Genomic DNA, 18,521 nt, shown 5'->3' on the forward strand with positions numbered 1-18,521 from the left:
ATCTGTATCACTGAAGCATTTATTTCACTGTATTTTCCTATTAAGCCGACAATCTGCGGCGTTTACCATGAATGTGGGAACATTGCCCTCAATTTGAGCATTTCTGCGATTACGGAATAAATAGAGCCCTCCGCTGTGTCATGAGATCCTCCAGGGCCTTCTCCCTGTGGTTCTCGTGGACCAGTAGAACCTCTTGTAGAACAGCCATGAGATCCTCCAGGGCCTTCTCCCTGTGGTTCTCGTGGACCAGTAGAATAGCCATGAGATCCCCCGGGGTCTTCTCCCTGTGGTTCTCATGGACCAGTAGAACCTCTTGTAGAACAGCCATGAGATCCTCCAGGGTCTTCTCCCTGTGGTTCTCGTGGACCAGTAGAACAGCCATTAGTTGTGCTGGATCCTCCAGGGCCCTCTCCCTGTGGTTCTCGTGGAGAAACAGCCATTAGTTGTGCTGTGTCATTAGATCCTCCAGGGCCCTCTCCCTGTGGTTCTCGTGGACCAGTAGAACAGCCATTAGTTGTGCTGTGTCATTAGATCCTCCAGGGCCCTCTCCCTGTGGTTCTCGTGGACCAGTAGAACAGCCATTAGTTGTGCTGTGTCATTAGATCCTCCAGGGCCCTCTCCCTGTGGTTCTCGTGGACCAGTAGAACAGCCATTAGTTGTGCTGTGTCATGAGATCCTCCAGGGCCCTCTCCCTGTGGTTCTCGTGGACCAGTAGAACCTCTTTGATGGCACTCTGCTGGAAGCCCATCTCATTGAACTGAGCCAGGAGCTGCAGGAATTCACCAGCCTGGAATAACAATTCATTATGGAGTGGTATTTAAAAAAATATCATTAACGTTTGCAAGATTTAGCATTTATGGGCTGGTTTCCCCTAAAGATCCTAAATGGAAAAACAATTATTTAACCTTTAACTAGGCAAGTCACTTATTAAGAACAAATTCTTATTCACAATGACAGACCTACCAAAAGGCCTCCTTCGGGGACGGGGGCTGGGATTAAAAATAAATCAAACGCATAACAACAAGAGAGACAACACATTACATGGTACAAACATGTGTTGGGCACAGTCAACAGCACAAAGGGCAAGAAGGTAGAGGATACAATACTTCACGCAAAGCAGCCACAACTGTCAGTAAGAGTGTCCATGATTGAGTCTTTGAATGCAGAGATGGAGATAAAACTGTCCAGTTTGAGTGTTTGTGGGAGCGAGCCAGGGACGTGTGCTTTGGGGACCTTTAACAGAATGTGACTGGCAGAACGGGTGTTGTATGAGATCTGCAGTAGATATCTCAGATAGGGGAGAGTGAGGCCTAAGGTTTTTTTTTAATAGATAAGCATCAACCAGTGGGTCTTGCGACGGGTATACAGAGATGACCAGTTTACAGAGAAGTATAGAGTGCAGTGATGTGTCCTATAAGAAGCATTGGTGGCAAATCTGATGGCCGAATTGTAAAGAACATCTAGCGGCTCGAGAGCACCATTACCTGCTGATCTATAAATGATGTCTCCGTAATCTAGCATGGGTAGGATGGTGATCTGAATCAGGGTTAGTTTGGCAGCTGGGGTGAAAGAGGAGCGATTACGATAGAGCAGGTATTCTCAAACTGGGCTTTCACAATGTCGTCGGGGGTACACCAAATAAAAATGTGATTCACATTTATTTTTAAGTGTAAAAATTATATATATATATATATTTTCTCCCTCGCCTGAGTAGCCTCGTTTCACTGCCAAAAATAAAATAAAAACCAACTAGTGTTGTCAAATAATTAACATCCAATCACATTAACCGTTACTCTCTCGCGGGAATTTCACTAATGGTCCGTGTGTAGCCAAACATAGCTACTGCTCGTTCCGTGTACTCGAAAATTGATGGAAAGGTAAGGCCCGCGTCCATAGAGACACATAACAGCTCTACTGGTAGCACTGCTACTAGTACTACACCTGCACCTGTCAACGACACAAGTTGTTATGCTTCCATGAGCACATCCAATGCTAGCATCAGTAATTGTACATTTGTTGTTAGTCCAGCTAGCATGGACACTGACAGTTGTGAATCTGATGCAGTCCAAGAGCTATACTGCCCCTTTACCCGGGAAAGCACCGAACAACAGACAGGGATGTTGGACCATCGTCGAAGAGGCGCAAATATGATGAGAACTACATTTATTTGGGGTTCACTTATATTGGGAACAGTGTCTTTCCTCAGCCACAGTGTGTTATATGTGCAAAAGTACTATCTCCACAACTCAATGAAACCAGACATTTAGAAACAAAACATGCCAATTTGAAAAATAAGCCATGGGAGTTGTTTGAGTGAGAATTAAGACGAGTTCCGAGTAGTAAGACCTGTATAAAAGCAACAGATGCCATTAATAAGAAGGGGCTAGAACCGTTTTATATGGTGAGCTACCGAGTGGCTAGGACAGGCAAGCCCCATACTACTGTGGAAGACTTAATTCTTCCTGCTACCGCAGATATGGCTGGGACGATGCTGGGGGAAAAGGCCCCAAAAACCTATACAGACAATGTCTTCATCAAACAACACTGTTTCACGACGCATCAGTGACATGGCAGGAGATGTTGTACAGCATTTAACACAAAATCCAGGGAGGGGCCAACCGAGTATAAGACTCTTATCATCTGCATATAAATGGACGAGAGAGCTTCCTACTGCCTGAGCTATGTTGTTGATGTAAATTGAGAAGAGTGTGGGGTCGAGGATCGATTCTTGGGGTACTCCCTTGGTGACAGGCAGTGGCTGAGACAGCAGATTTTCTGACTTTATACACTGCACTCTTTGAGAGAGGTAGTTAGCAAACCAGCCAAAGACCCCTCAGAGACACTATTAAAAGCTTTGGCCAAGTCAATAAAAATATCAGCACAACATCGATTAGAATCGTGGTGACATGATTGAGGACCTTTAAGATTGCAGTGACACATCCATAACCTGAGCGGAAACCAGATCGCATACCCGAGAGAATACTATAGACATCAAGAAAGCCAGTCAGTTGATTATTGACAAGTTTTTCCAACACTTTTGATAAACAGGGCAAAATAGAAATAGGCCTATAACAGTTAGGATCAGCTTCATCTCCCCCTTTAAATAAAGGATGAATTGTGGCTGCCTTCCAAGCAACGGGAACCTTCCCAGAGAGGAGAGACAGGTTAAAAGGTCGGAGATAGACTTGGCAACGATAGGGGCAGCAACCTTAAAGAAGATGCTTTTTGGGGTCAAGTTTGAGGAGCTCCTTTAGCCCCTCGGTCTCAGTGACTGCCTGCAGGGAGAAACTTTGTAGCGGGGCAGGGGAAAAAGAGGGGATAGCCACATTAGAAGGGATGTGGAGATGAGGAAATCTTGGATGGGCAAGGCGGCATGGCCGAGTCAAATGTGAATCCTGACTTAATGAAGTGGTGATTAAAGGGCTCAGCCATGTGCTTCTTGTCAATAACAACCACATCATCAACACTAAGGGACATGGACAGCTGTGAGGAGGAGGGTTTATTCTCCAGATCTTTAACCATTTTCCAGAACTTCTTGGGGTTGGACCCACTGAGAGAGAACTGCTCCTTAAAGTAACTAACGTTGGCCTTCCGGATAGCCTGAGTGCACTTATTTCTCATACTCATTCTGAGTACGTGTGTGCCGAGCCTTTCGCCAAATGTAATTCTTGAGGTGGAGTAACTCTGCAAGATCACGGTCAAACCAGGGGCCGAACTTGCTTTTACCTCTCATTTTCTTCATGGGGGTGTGTTTGGTAACAATACCACTGAAAATATTAAAAAATAAGGTCCAAGGGACTTCAACAGAGGGGATCAAGCTGATTCTATACCATTTTTACAGAGGCCAGTTCATGAAGGAAGGCTTGCTAATTAAAGTTGTTTAGCAAGTGTCTATGACAAATCAGGACAGGTCTTTTCACTGAGCAGCTGTTAGAGAACACAGGCTGTAAAACAGTGATCACTAAGGTCATTACAGAAAACACCAGACTGATACCTATCAGGATTATTTGTGAAGATAACATCGAGGAGAGTAGCCTTTTCTATTGAAAGTACTTTTTGTCCAAGACCAAGTTTAGGCTTCTAGATTGAATCGGATCAAGCGATAGCAAAAAACCTGCATAATGCATGTTGTGACGTAGGATGTGGAACTATCAAATCGGTGAGCAGCTGCTATTATGTCATTGTCACGAAGCCACACCCACCCGCCCGCCCCAGTGTAGGCTATATAAATATTCTCAAATTGAAAAATCATGAAATTAAATTATGAGGATTTATATCATCCTAATCGAGTCATGGATCACATCTCACATTCCAGTGTTCAAACGTGTAAACAAGGCTGCGTATGGGATTTCTGTTAATGCGACTCATGGCAGCCAATGTCTGCTTTCGGTATGGATTTGACAATTGCGATCCTGCCGAAACATTCGCTATGCTTTTTACTCTTAACTATTTCATTAAACTCTGTATTTCACAAGTTGACCAAGGTCTTAGTTTTGTCCTCACACGCCACTTTGTTTTATTTTGTATTATTAAACTGTTTCACCCCGAACACATTATCTAGACATTTGCAGGACCCAGTGTGGGTTTTCCTGGAATTTGAGCTGCTTAGAAAACGAAGTAGCTGGTGAAAATGTATTGGTTGCGGGTTTTGGGGTTATTTCTAAATGGCACCGCGGCCGCCATGTCATTTCTCTTTAAAAATATATATAATTCACTGTCACCTGCTGCTGACTGTCAGGCAGTGAGGTAGGCTGTTGCAGAGTGCGTGAGTGTTGGGGAGATAGAGGGGTGAATGTGTGTGTGTGTGTTGAGAGAGCACTTGAGTCATTTGAGCGAGAGGAGAGGGAGAAGCACGTCGTGACAACTTTTTACCAGTTGTAGGTAATTAGGCTATTTAGATTGTCATTATGGAGACTCCTATTTACAACTATTTTTCCATAAAACATATTAATACGCTAGAACTGACGCACATCAACAAATAATGTAGACAGAGCGCTGGAAAACGACTGGGCGCAGTACATAAATTCCCTCTAAAGTGGATTAAACAGCATTCTAATGTTGACTTTGCTTAAAGAAAACGGTATCAAGCGAAGTGTTTTATTTATGCTCCGTTCTTGGGTTTTGGGGGCTTTCCGAGTGGAATTCTTTTAATTGAAGTTATGGAACTCCCACGCGTGGTTCTTTTTATGGGGAAAAGTGCTGAACGAAACTGACATTAAATGTGGAGAGTGACACATTTGCCTCCTTTGGCCATCAAGTAGCTTATTCATTTATATGCCATTGTAGGCTACCATTTGATACAATACATATGTTGAAATGAAGATATCACTGGAGTCATTGCAAATCAATTTGTGTAGCCTACCTTGAGTTGGCAAAACACTTCAATAAATAGCCTATAACTTCAGTTTGTTATTGTAGCCTTGTGTTATTATGCAATAATTAATGGCATGTTTAGTTAATTACATGGGAAGTTATCCAAGCTTAATCACATTTGCCGATCAGTTGTTAGAACGCATTAGATCGAAGGTAACAGTTATCAAATTATCTTTTCTCATGTCATAACTCACAAGAATTATTATTTTGAGGATAACCTCATTTTGCTTCTAACGCCGTTACGAGTTACTACGATATTCCTTCTATAATTGGCTCAATAATGCTATGGAAAAAAGGCTTTATTGTCTAAATTTGGCAACTCTCTTGCTGTGAAAAAAATGGGGCTACTTTTCAAGCCTTTTGGGCGGGGTTTGAGCAGTCATTAGGTGATAAATTTGAGCTAGACCTGGCAACCCTGGCAGGACCTCCTCCGCCCTATACCTCCCCCCAAATAAGAAAAAGCTAAGTCACATTATACCTTCTCCTTAGCTCTCTGAGGTCTCTACTCCACCGGTTACGGGTCTGAGCCTCCGAAGCCTCGCACCACTAGCTCTGACTAATTGAAAACACTAGTCATTGACAACTCCATTGCCCGCAATATGAGAATACAAAAATATCATACATTACCAGGGGGCAAGGCTACCAACGTAAAGGCTAATCTGAAGATGGTGATGGCTGAGACTAAAACTGGCGGTGTTGATGGTACAGGGATATTGTTATCCACGTCAACACCAACAATGTTTGGATGAAACAGTCAGAGGTCACCAAGTGCAACAAGAAAGATGTGTTGGCATCAAGTAATTGTCTCTGGCCCCCTCCCGTTTAGGGGGAGTGATGAGCTCTTCAGCATTCTCACAACTCAATCGCTGGTTAAACTGTTTTCTGACCCTCCCAAAAGATATAATGTGTAGATTACTGGCCCTCTTTCTGGGATTCCCCCACAAACAGGACCAAGTCTGGCCTGCTCAGGACTTACGGACTCCATCCAAGCTCAAGGGCCCTTCTCATCTTATTTATCAACATAAACAGGACTCTAACTCCTATAGTTCCACAATGAGATAGGGTGCAGGCCAGGCAGCAGGCTGTTAGCCAGCCTGCCAGCTTAGTGGAGTCTACCACTAGCACAGTCAGTGTCGTCAGCTCAGCTATCACCATTGAGACCGTGTCTGTGCTTCGATCTAGGTTGGTCAAAACTTAACAACCTTAGAAATATCACTGGAATAAAGACCTCCTCCATTTCCTGTCATTATTGAAAGAGATTGTGATAATATCTCACATTTCAAAATAGGACAAATTAATGTTAGATCCCTGACTTCTACTTAACGTTAGATCACTCACTGCCAAGGTAGTTATAGTCTGTCATAATCACTGACCATAACCTTGATGTGATTGGCCTGACTGAAACATGGCTTAAGCCTGATGAATTTACTGTGTTTAATGAGGCCTCTCCTCCTGGTTACACTAGTGATCATATCCCCTATGCATCCCGCAGTCGTAGGTTTAGCGAATATTTCTGAAAGAAAATTTCAATTGACAAAAAAAAAAGACTAATCTTTTAAGCTTCTAGTCATGAAATCTATTTAGCATATTTAATCACTTTGAATTCCGATTGGATCTTGTAGTAAATATTAGATAATGTTAACATTTTTGGTGACTTCAATTTTCACATGGAAAATTCCACAGACCCACTCCAAAAGACTTTCGGCGTCACCACTGACTCAGTGGGTTTGGTCCAACATGTCTCCGGAGCTACGCATTAACACTGTCATATAACACTGGATCTAGTTTTGAGAGGTGGATTAAATATTGTCCATATAAATGTTTTTCCTCATAATCCCGGACCACCATCTTCTTATGTTTGCAATCGCAACAAATAATCTGCTCAGACCCCAACCAAGGATTATCAAAAGCTGAGCTATAAATTCTCAGACAACACTAAGATTCCCGAGATGACGTTCCAGACTTCCACCACCTACCCAAGGACTTCGGAGTACAAAAATCTGTTAATCACCTAACAGAGGATATAAATTCAACCTTGCATAATACCCTAGATGCGGTCGCACTTCTAAAAACAAAAAAACATTTGTCAAAAGAAATGACCTCCCTCCTATACAGAAAATACCCAAGCACTGAAGCAAGCTTCCAAAAAATTGGACTGGAAATTGCGCTCCACCAAAAAATGGAAGTCTTCTGACTAGCTTGGAAAGACAGTTCCGTGCAATATCGAAGAGCCCTCACTGCTGCTCGATCAGCCTACTTTTCCAACCTGATGGAGGATAAAAACAATCCAGCATGTATTTTTGATACTGTCTCAAAGCTAACTAAAAAGCAGCATTCCCCAAGAGAGAATAGCTTTCAATTCAGGAGTGATATATTCATGAACTTCTTCTACAGAAAGATCATGATCATTAGAATGCAAATTATGGACTCCTCTTTGAATTTAAATATTTCTCAAAAACTCAGTTGTCCTGAGTCTGCAATGGAGACACGTTTTTTAATCCTGTATCTCTCGACACATTCACGAAAATAACCATGGCCTTTAAACCTTCCAGCTGCCTAATGAACCCTATTCCAAATAAACTACTGAAAGAGCTGCTTCCTGTGCTTGGCCCTCATATGTTGAACATAATAAATGGCTCCCTGTCCTCTGGATGTGTACCAAACTCACTAAAAGTGGAAGTAATAAAAGCCTCTCCTGAAAAAGCCAAACATTGACCCAGATCTTTTTTCAAACTATTGGCCTATATCGAATCTCCCATTCCTCTCAAAATGTTTTGAAAAAGCTGTTGCAAAGCAACTCACTGCCTTCCTGAAGACAACCAATGTATACGAAACGCTCCAGTCTGGTTTTAGACCTCATCATAGTACTGAGAAGGCACTCGTGAAGGTGGTAAATTACCTTTTAATGGCATCAGACCGAGGCTCTTGCATCTGTCCTCGTGCTCCTAGACCTTAGTGCTGCTTTTGATACCATCGATCACCACATTCTTTTGGAGAGATTAGAAACCTTAATTGCTCTACACGGACAAGCTCTTGCCTGGTTTAGATCTTATCTGTCAGAAAGTTATCAGTTTGTCTCTGTGGATGGTTTGTCTTCTGACAAAGTTCCGTTTTAGGAACACTATTGTCTTCACTATATATTCTACCTCTTGGTGATGTCATTCGGAAACACAATGTCAACTTTCGCATCTATTCGGACGACACACAGCTGTACATTTCGATGAAACATGGTGAAGCCTCAAAATTGCCTGCCCTGGAAGCATGTGTTTCAGACATAAGGAAGTGGATGGTGGCAAATGTTTTACTTTTAAACTCGGACAAAACAGAGATGTTAGTTCTAGGTTGCTGTTTGATCTGACAATTAATCTTGATGGTTATGCAGTCGTTTCAAATAAAACTTTGAAGGACCTCAGCGTTACTCTGGACCCTGATCTATATTTTAACGAACATATCAATAATATTTCAAGGGCAGTTTTTTTCCATCTTCGTAACATTGCAAAAACCTGAAACGTTTTGATGCAGAAATGCTATTATCACTTTTAGATTAGACTACTACAATGCTATACTCTCTGGGCTACCTGGATAAAGAACTAAATAAACTTCAGTTAGTGCTAAGTACGGCGGCTAGAATCTTGACAAGAACCAAAAGATTTGACTCACTACACTGGCTACCAACATGTTTTAAGCAGACCACCATCGTCCCTTTGCCCAAGAACACTAAGGTAACCTGCCTAAATGACTACCAACCCGTATCACTCACATCTGTAGCCATGAAGTGCTTAGAAAGGCTGGTCATGGCTAACATCAACACCATTATCCCAGAAACCCTAGACCCACCCCAATTTGCATACCGCCCCAACAGATCCACAGACAATGCAATCTATATGGCATTCCACACTGCCCTTTCACACCTGGACAAAAGGAACACCTATGTGAGAATGCTATTCATTGACTACAGCTCAGCGTTCAACACCATAGTGCCCTCAAAGCTCATCACTAAGCTAAGGATCCTGGGATGAAAAACCTGCCTCTGCAACTGGATCCTGGACTTCCTGAAGGGCCGCCCCCAGGTGGTAAAGGTAGGTAACAACACATCTGCCATGCTGATCCTCAACATGGGGGCCCCTCAGGGGTGCATGCTCAGTCCCCTCCTGTACTCCCTGTTCACGCATGAATGCATGGCCAGGTATGGCTAGACTCCAACACCATCATTAAGTTTGATGACACAATAGTGGTAGGCCTGATCACCAACAACGACGAGACAGCATTAAATGAGGAGGTCAGACACCTGGCCATGTGGTGCCAGGACAACAACCTCTCCCTCAACGTGATCAAGACTAAGGAGATGATTGTGGACTACAGGAAAAGGAGGACAGAGCACATCCCCATTTTTATCGACGGGGCTGTAGTGGAGCAGGTTGAGAGCTTCAAGTTCCTTGGTGTCCACATCACCAACAAACTAACATAGTCCAAGCACACAAAGACAGCCATGAAGAGGGCACAACAAAACCTATTCCTCCTCAGGAGACTGAAAAGATTTGGCATGGGTCCTCAGATCCTCAAAAGGTTCTACAACTGCACCAAGGCACTACAGAGGGTAGTGCGAACGGCCCAGTACATCACTGGGGCCAAGCTTCCTGCTATCCCGGACCTCTATACTAGGCGGTGTCAGAGGAAGGCCCTAAAAATTGGCAAAGACTCCAGCCACTCTAGTCATAGACTGTTCTCTCTGCTACAGCACAGCAAGCTGTACCAGAGTGCCAAGTCTAGGTCCAAGAGGCTTCTAAACAGCTTCTACCCACAAGCCATAAGACTTCTGTACATCTAATGTACATCTCATGTGCATTGCCCCCCCCCCTTTACGCGGCTGTTACTCTCTGTTATTATCTATGCAAAAGTGACTTTAATATCTCTACCTACATGTACATTGGTGCAAAAAAGTATTTAGTCAGCCACCAATTGTGCAAGTTCTCCCACTTAAAAAGATGATAGAGGCCTGTAATTTTCATCATAGGTACACTTCAACTATGACAGACAAAATGAGAAAAAAAATCCAGAAAATCACATTGTAGGATTTTTAATGAATTTATTTGCAAATTATGGTGGAAAATAAGTATTTGGTCACCTACAAACAAGCAAGATTTCTGGCTCTCACAGACCTGTACCTTCTTCTTTAAGAGGCTCCTCTTAAAGAACGAACAATGCCTTTTCTAGCATGATGGAGCACCTTGCCATAAGGCAAAAGTGATAACTAAGTGGCTCGGGGAACAAAACATTGATATTTTGTGTCCATGGCCAGGAAACTCCCCAGACCTTAATCCCATTGAGAACTTATGGTCAATCTTCAGGAGGCGGGTGGACAAACAAAAACCCACAAACTCTGAAAAACTCCAAGCATTATGCAGGAATGGGCTGCCATCAGTAGGATATGGCCCAGAAGTTAATTGACAGCATGCCAGGGCAGATTGCAGAGGTCTTGAAAACACTGCAAATATTGACTCTTTGCATCAACTTCATGTAATTGTCAATAAAAGCCTTTGACACTTATGAAACGCTTGTAATTATACTTCAGTTTCCATAGTAACATCTGACAAAAATATCTAAAGACACTTGAAGCAGCACACTTTGTGAAAGTTAATATTTGTGTCATTCTCAAAACTTTAGGCCACGACTGTATAAAGTCTCGCTATTGTTATTGTACTACTGCTGTTGTTTAATTATTTGTTACTTTTATTTCAAATTTTGTACTTAACACTTATTTTTCTTAAAACTTCTTTAAGCATTGTTGGTTAAGGGCTTGTAAAATAAGCATTTCACGTTATTCAGAGCATGTGACAAAATACAATTTTGTAAAGGCCGTCATTGAAAATAAGAATTTATTCTTAACTGACCTGTCTAGTCAGATAAAGGTTAAAAAAAATAATAATAAATAGAGCCCTTCGTCTGTGTCAGGGAAACCTGGCCCATTACTTTCACAGCAAAACATTGCAGTTGCTTTGATATTATGGAGTGATATTAGCAGCAACAGAAATGGAATTCAAATTCAATCATTTAGAATATGTTTTGACAAGCTCACCTTGCTCTACGTATTGACAAGCTCACCTTGCTCTACGTATTGACAAGCTCACCCTGCTCTACGTATTGACAAGCTCACCTTGCTCTACGTATTGACAAGCTCACCTTGCTCTACGTATTGACAAGCTCACCTTGCTCTACGTATTGACAAGCTCACCTTGCTCTACGTATTGACAAGCTCACCTTGCTCTACGTATTGACAAGCTCACCTTGCTCTACGTATTGACAAGCTCACCTTGCTCTACGTATTGACAAGCTCACCTTGCTCTACGTATTGACAAGCTCACCTTGCTCTACGTATTGACAAGCTCACCCTGCTCTACGTATTGACAAGCTCACCTTGCTCTACGTATTGACAAGCTCACCTTGCTCTACGTATTGACAAGCTCACCTTGCTCTACGTATTGACAAGCTCACCTTGCTCTACGTATTGACAAGCTCACCTTGCTCTACGTATTGACAAGCTCACCCTGCTCTACGTATTGACAAGCTCACCTTGCTCTACGTATTGACAAGCTCACCTTGCTCTACGTATTGACAAAGCTCACCTTGCTCTACGTATTGACAAGCTCACCTTGCTCTACGTATTGACAAGCTCACCTTGCTCTACGTATTGACAAGCTCACCTTGCTCTACGTATTGACAAGCTCACCTTGCTCTACGTATTGACAAGCTCACCTTGCTCTACGTATTGACAAGCTCACCTTGCTCTACGTATTGACAAGCTCACCTGCTCTACGTATTGACAAGCTCACCTTGCTCTACGTATTGACAAGCTCACCTTGCTCTACGTATTGACAAGCTCACCTTGCTCTACGTATTGACAAGCTCACCTTGCTCTACGTATTGACAAGCTCACCTTGCTCTACGACAAGCTCACCTTGCTCTACGTATTGACAAGCTCACCTTGCTCTACGTATTGACAAGCTCACCTTGCTCTACGTATTGACAAGCTCACCTTGCTCTACGTATTGACAAGCTCACCTTGCTCTACGTATTGACAAGCTCACCTTGCTCTACGTATTGACAAGCTCACCTTGCTCTACGTATTGACAAGCTCACCTTGCTCTACGTATTGACAAGCTCACCTTGCTCTACGTATTGACAAGCTCACCTTGCTCTACGTATTGACAAGCTCACCTTGCTCTACGTATTGACAAGCTCACCTTGCTCTACGTATTGACAAGCTCACCTTGCTCTACGTATTGACAAGCTCACCTTGCTCTACGTCTTGACAAGCTCACCTTGCTCTACGTTGACAAGCTCACCTTGCTCTACGTATTGACAAGCTCACCTTGCTCTACGTATTGACAAGCTCACCTTGCTCTACGTATTGACAAGCTCACCTTGCTCTACGTATTGACAAGCTCACCTTGCTCTACGTATTGACAAGCTCACCTTGCTCTACATATTGACAAGCTCACCTTGCTCTACGTATTGACAAGCTCACCTTGCTCTACGTATTGACAAGCTCACCTTGCTCTCACAGTTCTGGAACATCTCCATGGCCTCCTCCACCTGAGCCTCTTCGTAGCCCAGCGCACACAGACGGTCACTGGCAACCAGGTAACTCAGGATCTGTGAAGGAAAACAGGACCTTAGAGGTGAATATGACAGAAGTGGTGAACAAGTACAATATAAAAACATGGTCTTGTTAAATCTATTTAGATCTCTGGGTTAAATGCAATAGGTAGGCAGGTGGCACCGCAATACGGCAATATGTAGGTAGGTAGGTGGCACCGCAATAGGGTAATAGGTAGGCAGGTGGCACCGCAATAGGTAAGTAGGTAGGTAGGTGGGTGGCACCGCAATAGGGTAATAGGTAGGTAGGTGGCACCGCAATAGGGTAATAGGTAGGCAGGTGGCACCGCAATAGGTAGGTAGGTAGGTAGGTGGGTGGCACCGCAATAGGGTAATAGGTAGGTAGGTGGCACCGCAATAGGGTAATAGGTAGGCAGGTGGCACCGCAATAGGTAGGTAGGTAGGTGGGACCGCAATAGGGTAATAGGTAGGCAGGTGGCACCGCAATAGGTAGGTAGGTAGGTAGGTAGGTAGGTAGGTGGCACCGCAATAGGTAGGTAGGTGGCACCGCAATAGGTAGGTGGCACCGCAATAGGTAGGTAGGTAGGTAGGTAGGTGGCACCGCAATAGGGTAGGTAGGTAGGTGGCACCGCAATAGGTAGGTAGGTGGCACCGCAATAGGTAGGTAGGTGGCACCGCAATAGGTAGGTAGGTGGCACCACAATAGGGTAATAGGTAGGTAGGTGGCACCGCAATAGGTAAGTAGGTAGGTAGGTGGCACCGCAATAGGTAGGTAGGTAGGTAGGTGGCACCGCAATAGGTAGGTAGGTAGGTAGGTAGCACCACAATAGGGTAATAGGTAGGTGGCACCACAATAGGGTAATAGGTAGGTAGGTAGGTAGGTAGGTAGGTAGGTGGCACCGCAATAGGGTAATAGGTAGGTAGGTGGCACTGCAATAGGGCAATAGGTAGGTAGGTAGGTGGCACTGCAATAGGGTAATAGGTAGGTAGGTAGGTGGCACTGCAATAGGGCAATAGGTAGGTAGGTAGGTGGCACTGCAATAGGGCAATAGGTAGGTAGGTAGGTGGCACCGCAATAGGGTAGGTAGGTAGGTGGCACTGCAATAGGGTAATAGGTAGGTAGGTAGGTGGCACTGCAATAGGGTAATAGGTAGGTAGGTAGGTGGCACTGCAATAGGGTAATAGGTAGGTAGGTAGGTGGCACTGCATTAGACAATAGGTAGGTGGCACTGCAATAGGGTAATTGGTAGGTAGGTAGGTGGCACTGCAATAGGGCAATAGGTAGGTGGCACTGCAATAGGCTAATAGGTAGGTAGGTAGGTGGCACCGCAATAGGGTAATAGGTAGGTAGGTAGGTGGCACCGCAATAGGGTAATAGGTAGGTAGGTGCCACCACAATAGGGTAATAGGTAGGTAGGTGGCACCGCAATAGGTAAGTAGGTAGGTAGGTGGCACCGCAATAGGTAGGTAGGTAGGTAGGTGGCACCGCAATAGGTAGGTAGGTAGCACCACAATAGGGTAATAGGTAGGTAGGTAGGTGGCACCAAATTGGTGCATTCACCTATGGTGGGACAATAGGCATCTAAAACTTAGGTAGGGGATTAGGTGGCACTCCGGAAGGTGGTGATTGAGGTAGGTAGGTTTTGAGGTGGCACCTTCCTCAGTGGTAGGGAGGCAATAGGCCAGAGGTGGATGAACGCAATAGGTAGGCCTGGAGGTAGGGTGGCACAGCTCCGCAAGCACCATGGTCTTGTAGGGTAAACTGGAGCCAGTGGAGAGAACGGAGGAGCGGGGTAGGTAGGTGGCACCAGCAATAGGGTAATAGGTAGGTAGGCCAGGTGGCACTGCAATGCCTGGAGGGTAATAGGTGTTGTAGGCATGAGGTAGGTATGGTGGCACTGCAATAGGGCAAGGACACAATGGAGGTCAGGTAGGTGGCACTGCAATTCAGGGCAATGAGGTGCAGGTGGCACTGCAATAGGGGTAGGTGGCATAGGTAGGTAGGTAGGTGGCACTGCAATAGGGTAATAGGTAGGTAGGTGGCACTGCAATAGGGCAATAGGTAGGTGGTGGCACTGCAATAGGGTAATAGGTAGGTAGGTGGCACTGCAATAGGGTAATAGGTAGGTAGGTGGCACTGCAATAGGGTAATAGGTAGGCAGGTGGCACCGCAATAGGGTAATAGGTAGGTAGGTGGCACTGCAATAGGGTAATAGGTAGGTAGGTAGGTAGGTAGGTGGCACTGCAATAGGGTAATAGGTAGGTAGGTGGCACCGCAATAGGGCAATAGGTAGGTAGGTGGCACTGCAATAGGGTAATAGGTAGGATGGGTAAGTAAATCTACCTGTTGTGGGTTGCGGTGGCCAGTCTTCTGCAAAGCCAGGATGGCAGTGTGTAGAGGGTAGCCCTGCTCAGTGATGGCCTCCAGTAGCTCTCTCTCTTCCTGACTTAGGGCCGTCAGTAACTCTGCAGATGAGTCACAGCCAATGCCGTGTGAGCTACGCGGACGCAGAGTCTAAAAGGAAGAATAGTGACAGTCTAGAGTAAGGTTAAGTAGCCTGGGTTGGGTTTTAGTTTACTTCCTGAATTGACCAACAAAACAAAACACTCACACTTGTCTTTCCATAATAGCACTGACTGATGTTAACTATTTTATTGAGGGGAAAAGTACTTACTATAAGTGTGATGTGTTACATGTATGTTGATAACCAACTAAGTTGATCTGGATAAGAACGTCTGCTAAAATGTCAAATGTAGCCCAAGGTGTAATTGAAATGGAATTGATCCTATCCCCTAATACAACCGTATAAGGTGTCTGTGTCTGTCCAGTCTATCACAGAGCAGAGGGATGTCATGTTCTGACATAACAACAACACTTGCCACACAGACCTGGGAATAGGCTATACTTACAGTCTGCCTGTTGTTCTTGATTTCAGGGCCAGCTGAAGAGGGTCGTTGTGGGGTCACAGAGTTTTTTCTTCCCGTTGACCACAAAGAACGCTGCTTCTTTCTGCTATAGTGCTTCTGATCGCCATGGCACTGGGGACTGCTAGCCTGACCATGGCACTGGGGACTGCTAGCCTGACCATGGCACTGGGGACTGCTAGCCTGACCATGGCACTGGGGACTGCTGGCCTGACCATGGCACTGAGGGCTACCGGCCCGCACAAAAGACTCTTCCAGGCCAGAGGACGATGACACCTGCTGCTGGCTTCTGAAATCCTTCCTGCAGGGCCTCTGATCGCTATGGCACTGGGGACTGCTGGCCTGACCATGGCACTGGGGACTGCTGGCCTGACCATGGCAAAGTGGGCTGATGGTACGCCCCTGCTCCTGTTTGAGCCCGGTGAATGACCCTTGCCTCCTGCAGTCCAGGACGGAGGAAGAGTTGGCCCTCCTGTTGCGACCCTGGTAGCCTCGACCTCCAGTGGAAGGCTGGTTAGAGTGGTGATGAGCCAAGGAAGAGCCTGAAGATCCAAGATGGTGGTCTTTGACTCTGGATAATGGGTGTTTTGGTGCAGAGCTTTGCGACCGTGGCCGTTCACCACCAGTGGAAGGCTGGTTAGAGTGGTGATGAGCCAAGGAAGAGCCTGAAGATCCAAGATGGTGGTCTTTAACTCTGGATAATGGGTGTTTTGGTGCAGAGCTTTGCGACCGAGGCCGTTCACCACCGTGATAGGCTCCACGTTGTATCTTTGAGTCTGAGGCGTTATCTTCAGTGGAGGAGCCCTCGTCGTCTTCTGAGTAGCCAGCTTCGTCTTCCGAGTCGGAGACCATTAACTTTATTTTTCGGTGGCTATGCTGGCAACGGTGGTGGGGGTGGGGTTGAGGGTGGTGGTTAAGGTGACGTGTGTCCACAGAGCTTAGGCTGTGGCTCCTTGGTCGGAGGACAGAGCCCCGCAGATCACTGTTCCACCTTAAGTAAAATCAAACTTGATTTACAGTGCATTTAAAACTACAACACACTTTACAGTAAAACGATATAAATTAAGACAGCACAAACAAATCTGGGACCCAGGCTAAATTCGTGTGATTAAACATTTAATTATTTTAGAGAATAAAATAGATAAAAGAAGAACACAAAAACACCTGCTGGCCGAGCGACTCTCCTGGGGACTGGAGAACATGAGCCAGTACGGAGGACAGGATGGGGGCGGGGCATCCCAGGGTCGGTAGCATCCTCCATGGAGCGCAGACATCACCCAGTTCTCTAAGGTGAACTCATACTGAAGAAGAACACTTTTTTTTGGTCCATTGTTGTCAGTTTAAGTGTCTTGCTCAAAAGGTACAATGGCAGATGTGTTTTTGTTGGACTCTGCAATCGAACCCTGCGCTTCAGTTACTGGCCCAACTATAATATTTTTTATTGATTTATTTTCATTGATTTAACTAGGCAACTCAGGTAAGAACAAATTCTTATTTACAATGACAGCCTATCCAGGCAAAACCTGAACGACACTGGGTCAATTGTGTGCCACCCTATGGGACTCCCAATTTCGGCCGGTTGTGATACAGCCTGAAATCGAACCAGGGTCTGTAATGACGCCTCTAACATTGAGATGCAGTGCCTTAGACCGCTGCGCCATCGGGGAGCCCCAAGCCCCAATATCTAGGGTACCTGCCAGCATTATCACAAAACAATATCACATAGCCATGTAACTAACCTCAGTGTCTTGTAGTATCTGGAGGTGGTCTGGTATGGTGAACTCTGGGGCCGTAACCAGCTCTATCTCTCCTCCCAGGGGCCCCAGCTCCTGTAGTGGCCCCAGAGGGCTCTTAAAGGGAACCTCCTCTAGACTGGTCATCCTGTCTGTATACCCAGAACAAGAAAACCCACACACCCATACATTTACACAGAAAACTCAGGAAACAACATGAAGGCACACGCGCACGTACATTTAAATAAACAACACACACACACACACATTTAAATAAAACAACACACAGTCACAGGCACGCACGCACACAAAGATGCACGAGCACACACACACACACAGCATAGGGCAAAGCTAGAGTAGTACTCAATTACTTGGTGAAATTAATTGAAAAAGCAAATTCTGTCAGGTGAATGTTATGATGCCAGTGAAGGCAGCAATCAATGGCAGTTATCTTAAATTATTGATCACACACATTTTTTTTGCATTTTTCACTCACCTCCCCTTTTGAGTAGTGTTGTCTCGCCAGTCCACCGTGTGTGTGTGTAAAGTGTTGACAGGACAGGTGGACGCTGAATGATTTATATCTGGATAAATAGCCTAAGTATCAACACACGAGCTAATTCTCTTGATCACTTATAAGCCCCTGTCCTGTCTGACATCATCAGATGTCGTTGACACCCTCATTACTGAGAGCTACCCTTGAATGGAGTGGAAACCATGAAGGGAAATGAGGATACCTAGTCAGTTGTAAACCTGAACGTATTCAACTGAAATGTGTCTTCCACATTTAACCCAACCCCTCTGAATCAGATGGGACTAACCTCAGGGTCTTTAATGATGTACAGAGCATTCGGAAAGTATTCTCCTTGTCTT

General features: G+C 44.9%; 1 protein-coding gene across 2 annotated transcripts; it reads right to left on the reverse strand.

Annotated features, from left to right (window-relative positions):
• Positions 1 to 169: 169 nt before the first annotated feature.
• LOC124037479 (filaggrin-2-like) lies at positions 170 to 18,254 on the reverse strand. Of its 2 annotated transcripts, XM_046352220.1 has the most exons (8): positions 18,145 to 18,254; positions 17,655 to 17,800; positions 17,080 to 17,216; positions 15,901 to 16,906; positions 15,335 to 15,505; positions 12,925 to 13,026; positions 435 to 787; positions 170 to 190 (listed from the first exon to the last, which is right to left on the reverse strand). In XM_046352220.1, exons 2-7 carry the CDS (start codon positions 17,793 to 17,795, stop codon positions 653 to 655), a joined length of 1,692 nt encoding a protein of 563 aa, XP_046208176.1. In that variant the 5' UTR covers positions 17,796 to 17,800; positions 18,145 to 18,254; the 3' UTR covers positions 170 to 190; positions 435 to 652. The 2 variants fall into 2 exon arrangements, with proteins under 2 accessions (XP_046208176.1, XP_046208177.1); XM_046352221.1 differs by lacking the exon at positions 18,145 to 18,254 and having other exon boundaries at positions 17,080 to 17,305; positions 17,655 to 17,797.
• Positions 18,255 to 18,521: the final 267 nt, after the last annotated feature.

Source organism: Oncorhynchus gorbuscha, linkage group LG06, assembly GCF_021184085.1.
Source record: "Oncorhynchus gorbuscha isolate QuinsamMale2020 ecotype Even-year linkage group LG06, OgorEven_v1.0, whole genome shotgun sequence".
NCBI classification, from domain to species: Eukaryota; Metazoa; Chordata; class Actinopteri; order Salmoniformes; family Salmonidae; genus Oncorhynchus; species Oncorhynchus gorbuscha.

Bases quoted from the DNA above. Each gene is read 5' to 3' on its own strand.
- LOC124037479 (XM_046352220.1), bottom strand. From the start codon at position 17,795: ATGACCAGTCTAGAGGAGGTTCCCTTTAAGAGCCCTCTGGGGCCACTA. The intron at 16,907-17,079 runs GTGTTTTTGTGT...ATTTTACTTAAG, and splicing joins GAGAGTCGCTCGGCCAGCAG to GTGGAACAGTGATCTGCGGG. The intron at 15,506-15,900 runs GTAAGTATAGCC...TCTTCCTTTTAG, and splicing joins TCAAGAACAACAGGCAGACT to ACTCTGCGTCCGCGTAGCTC.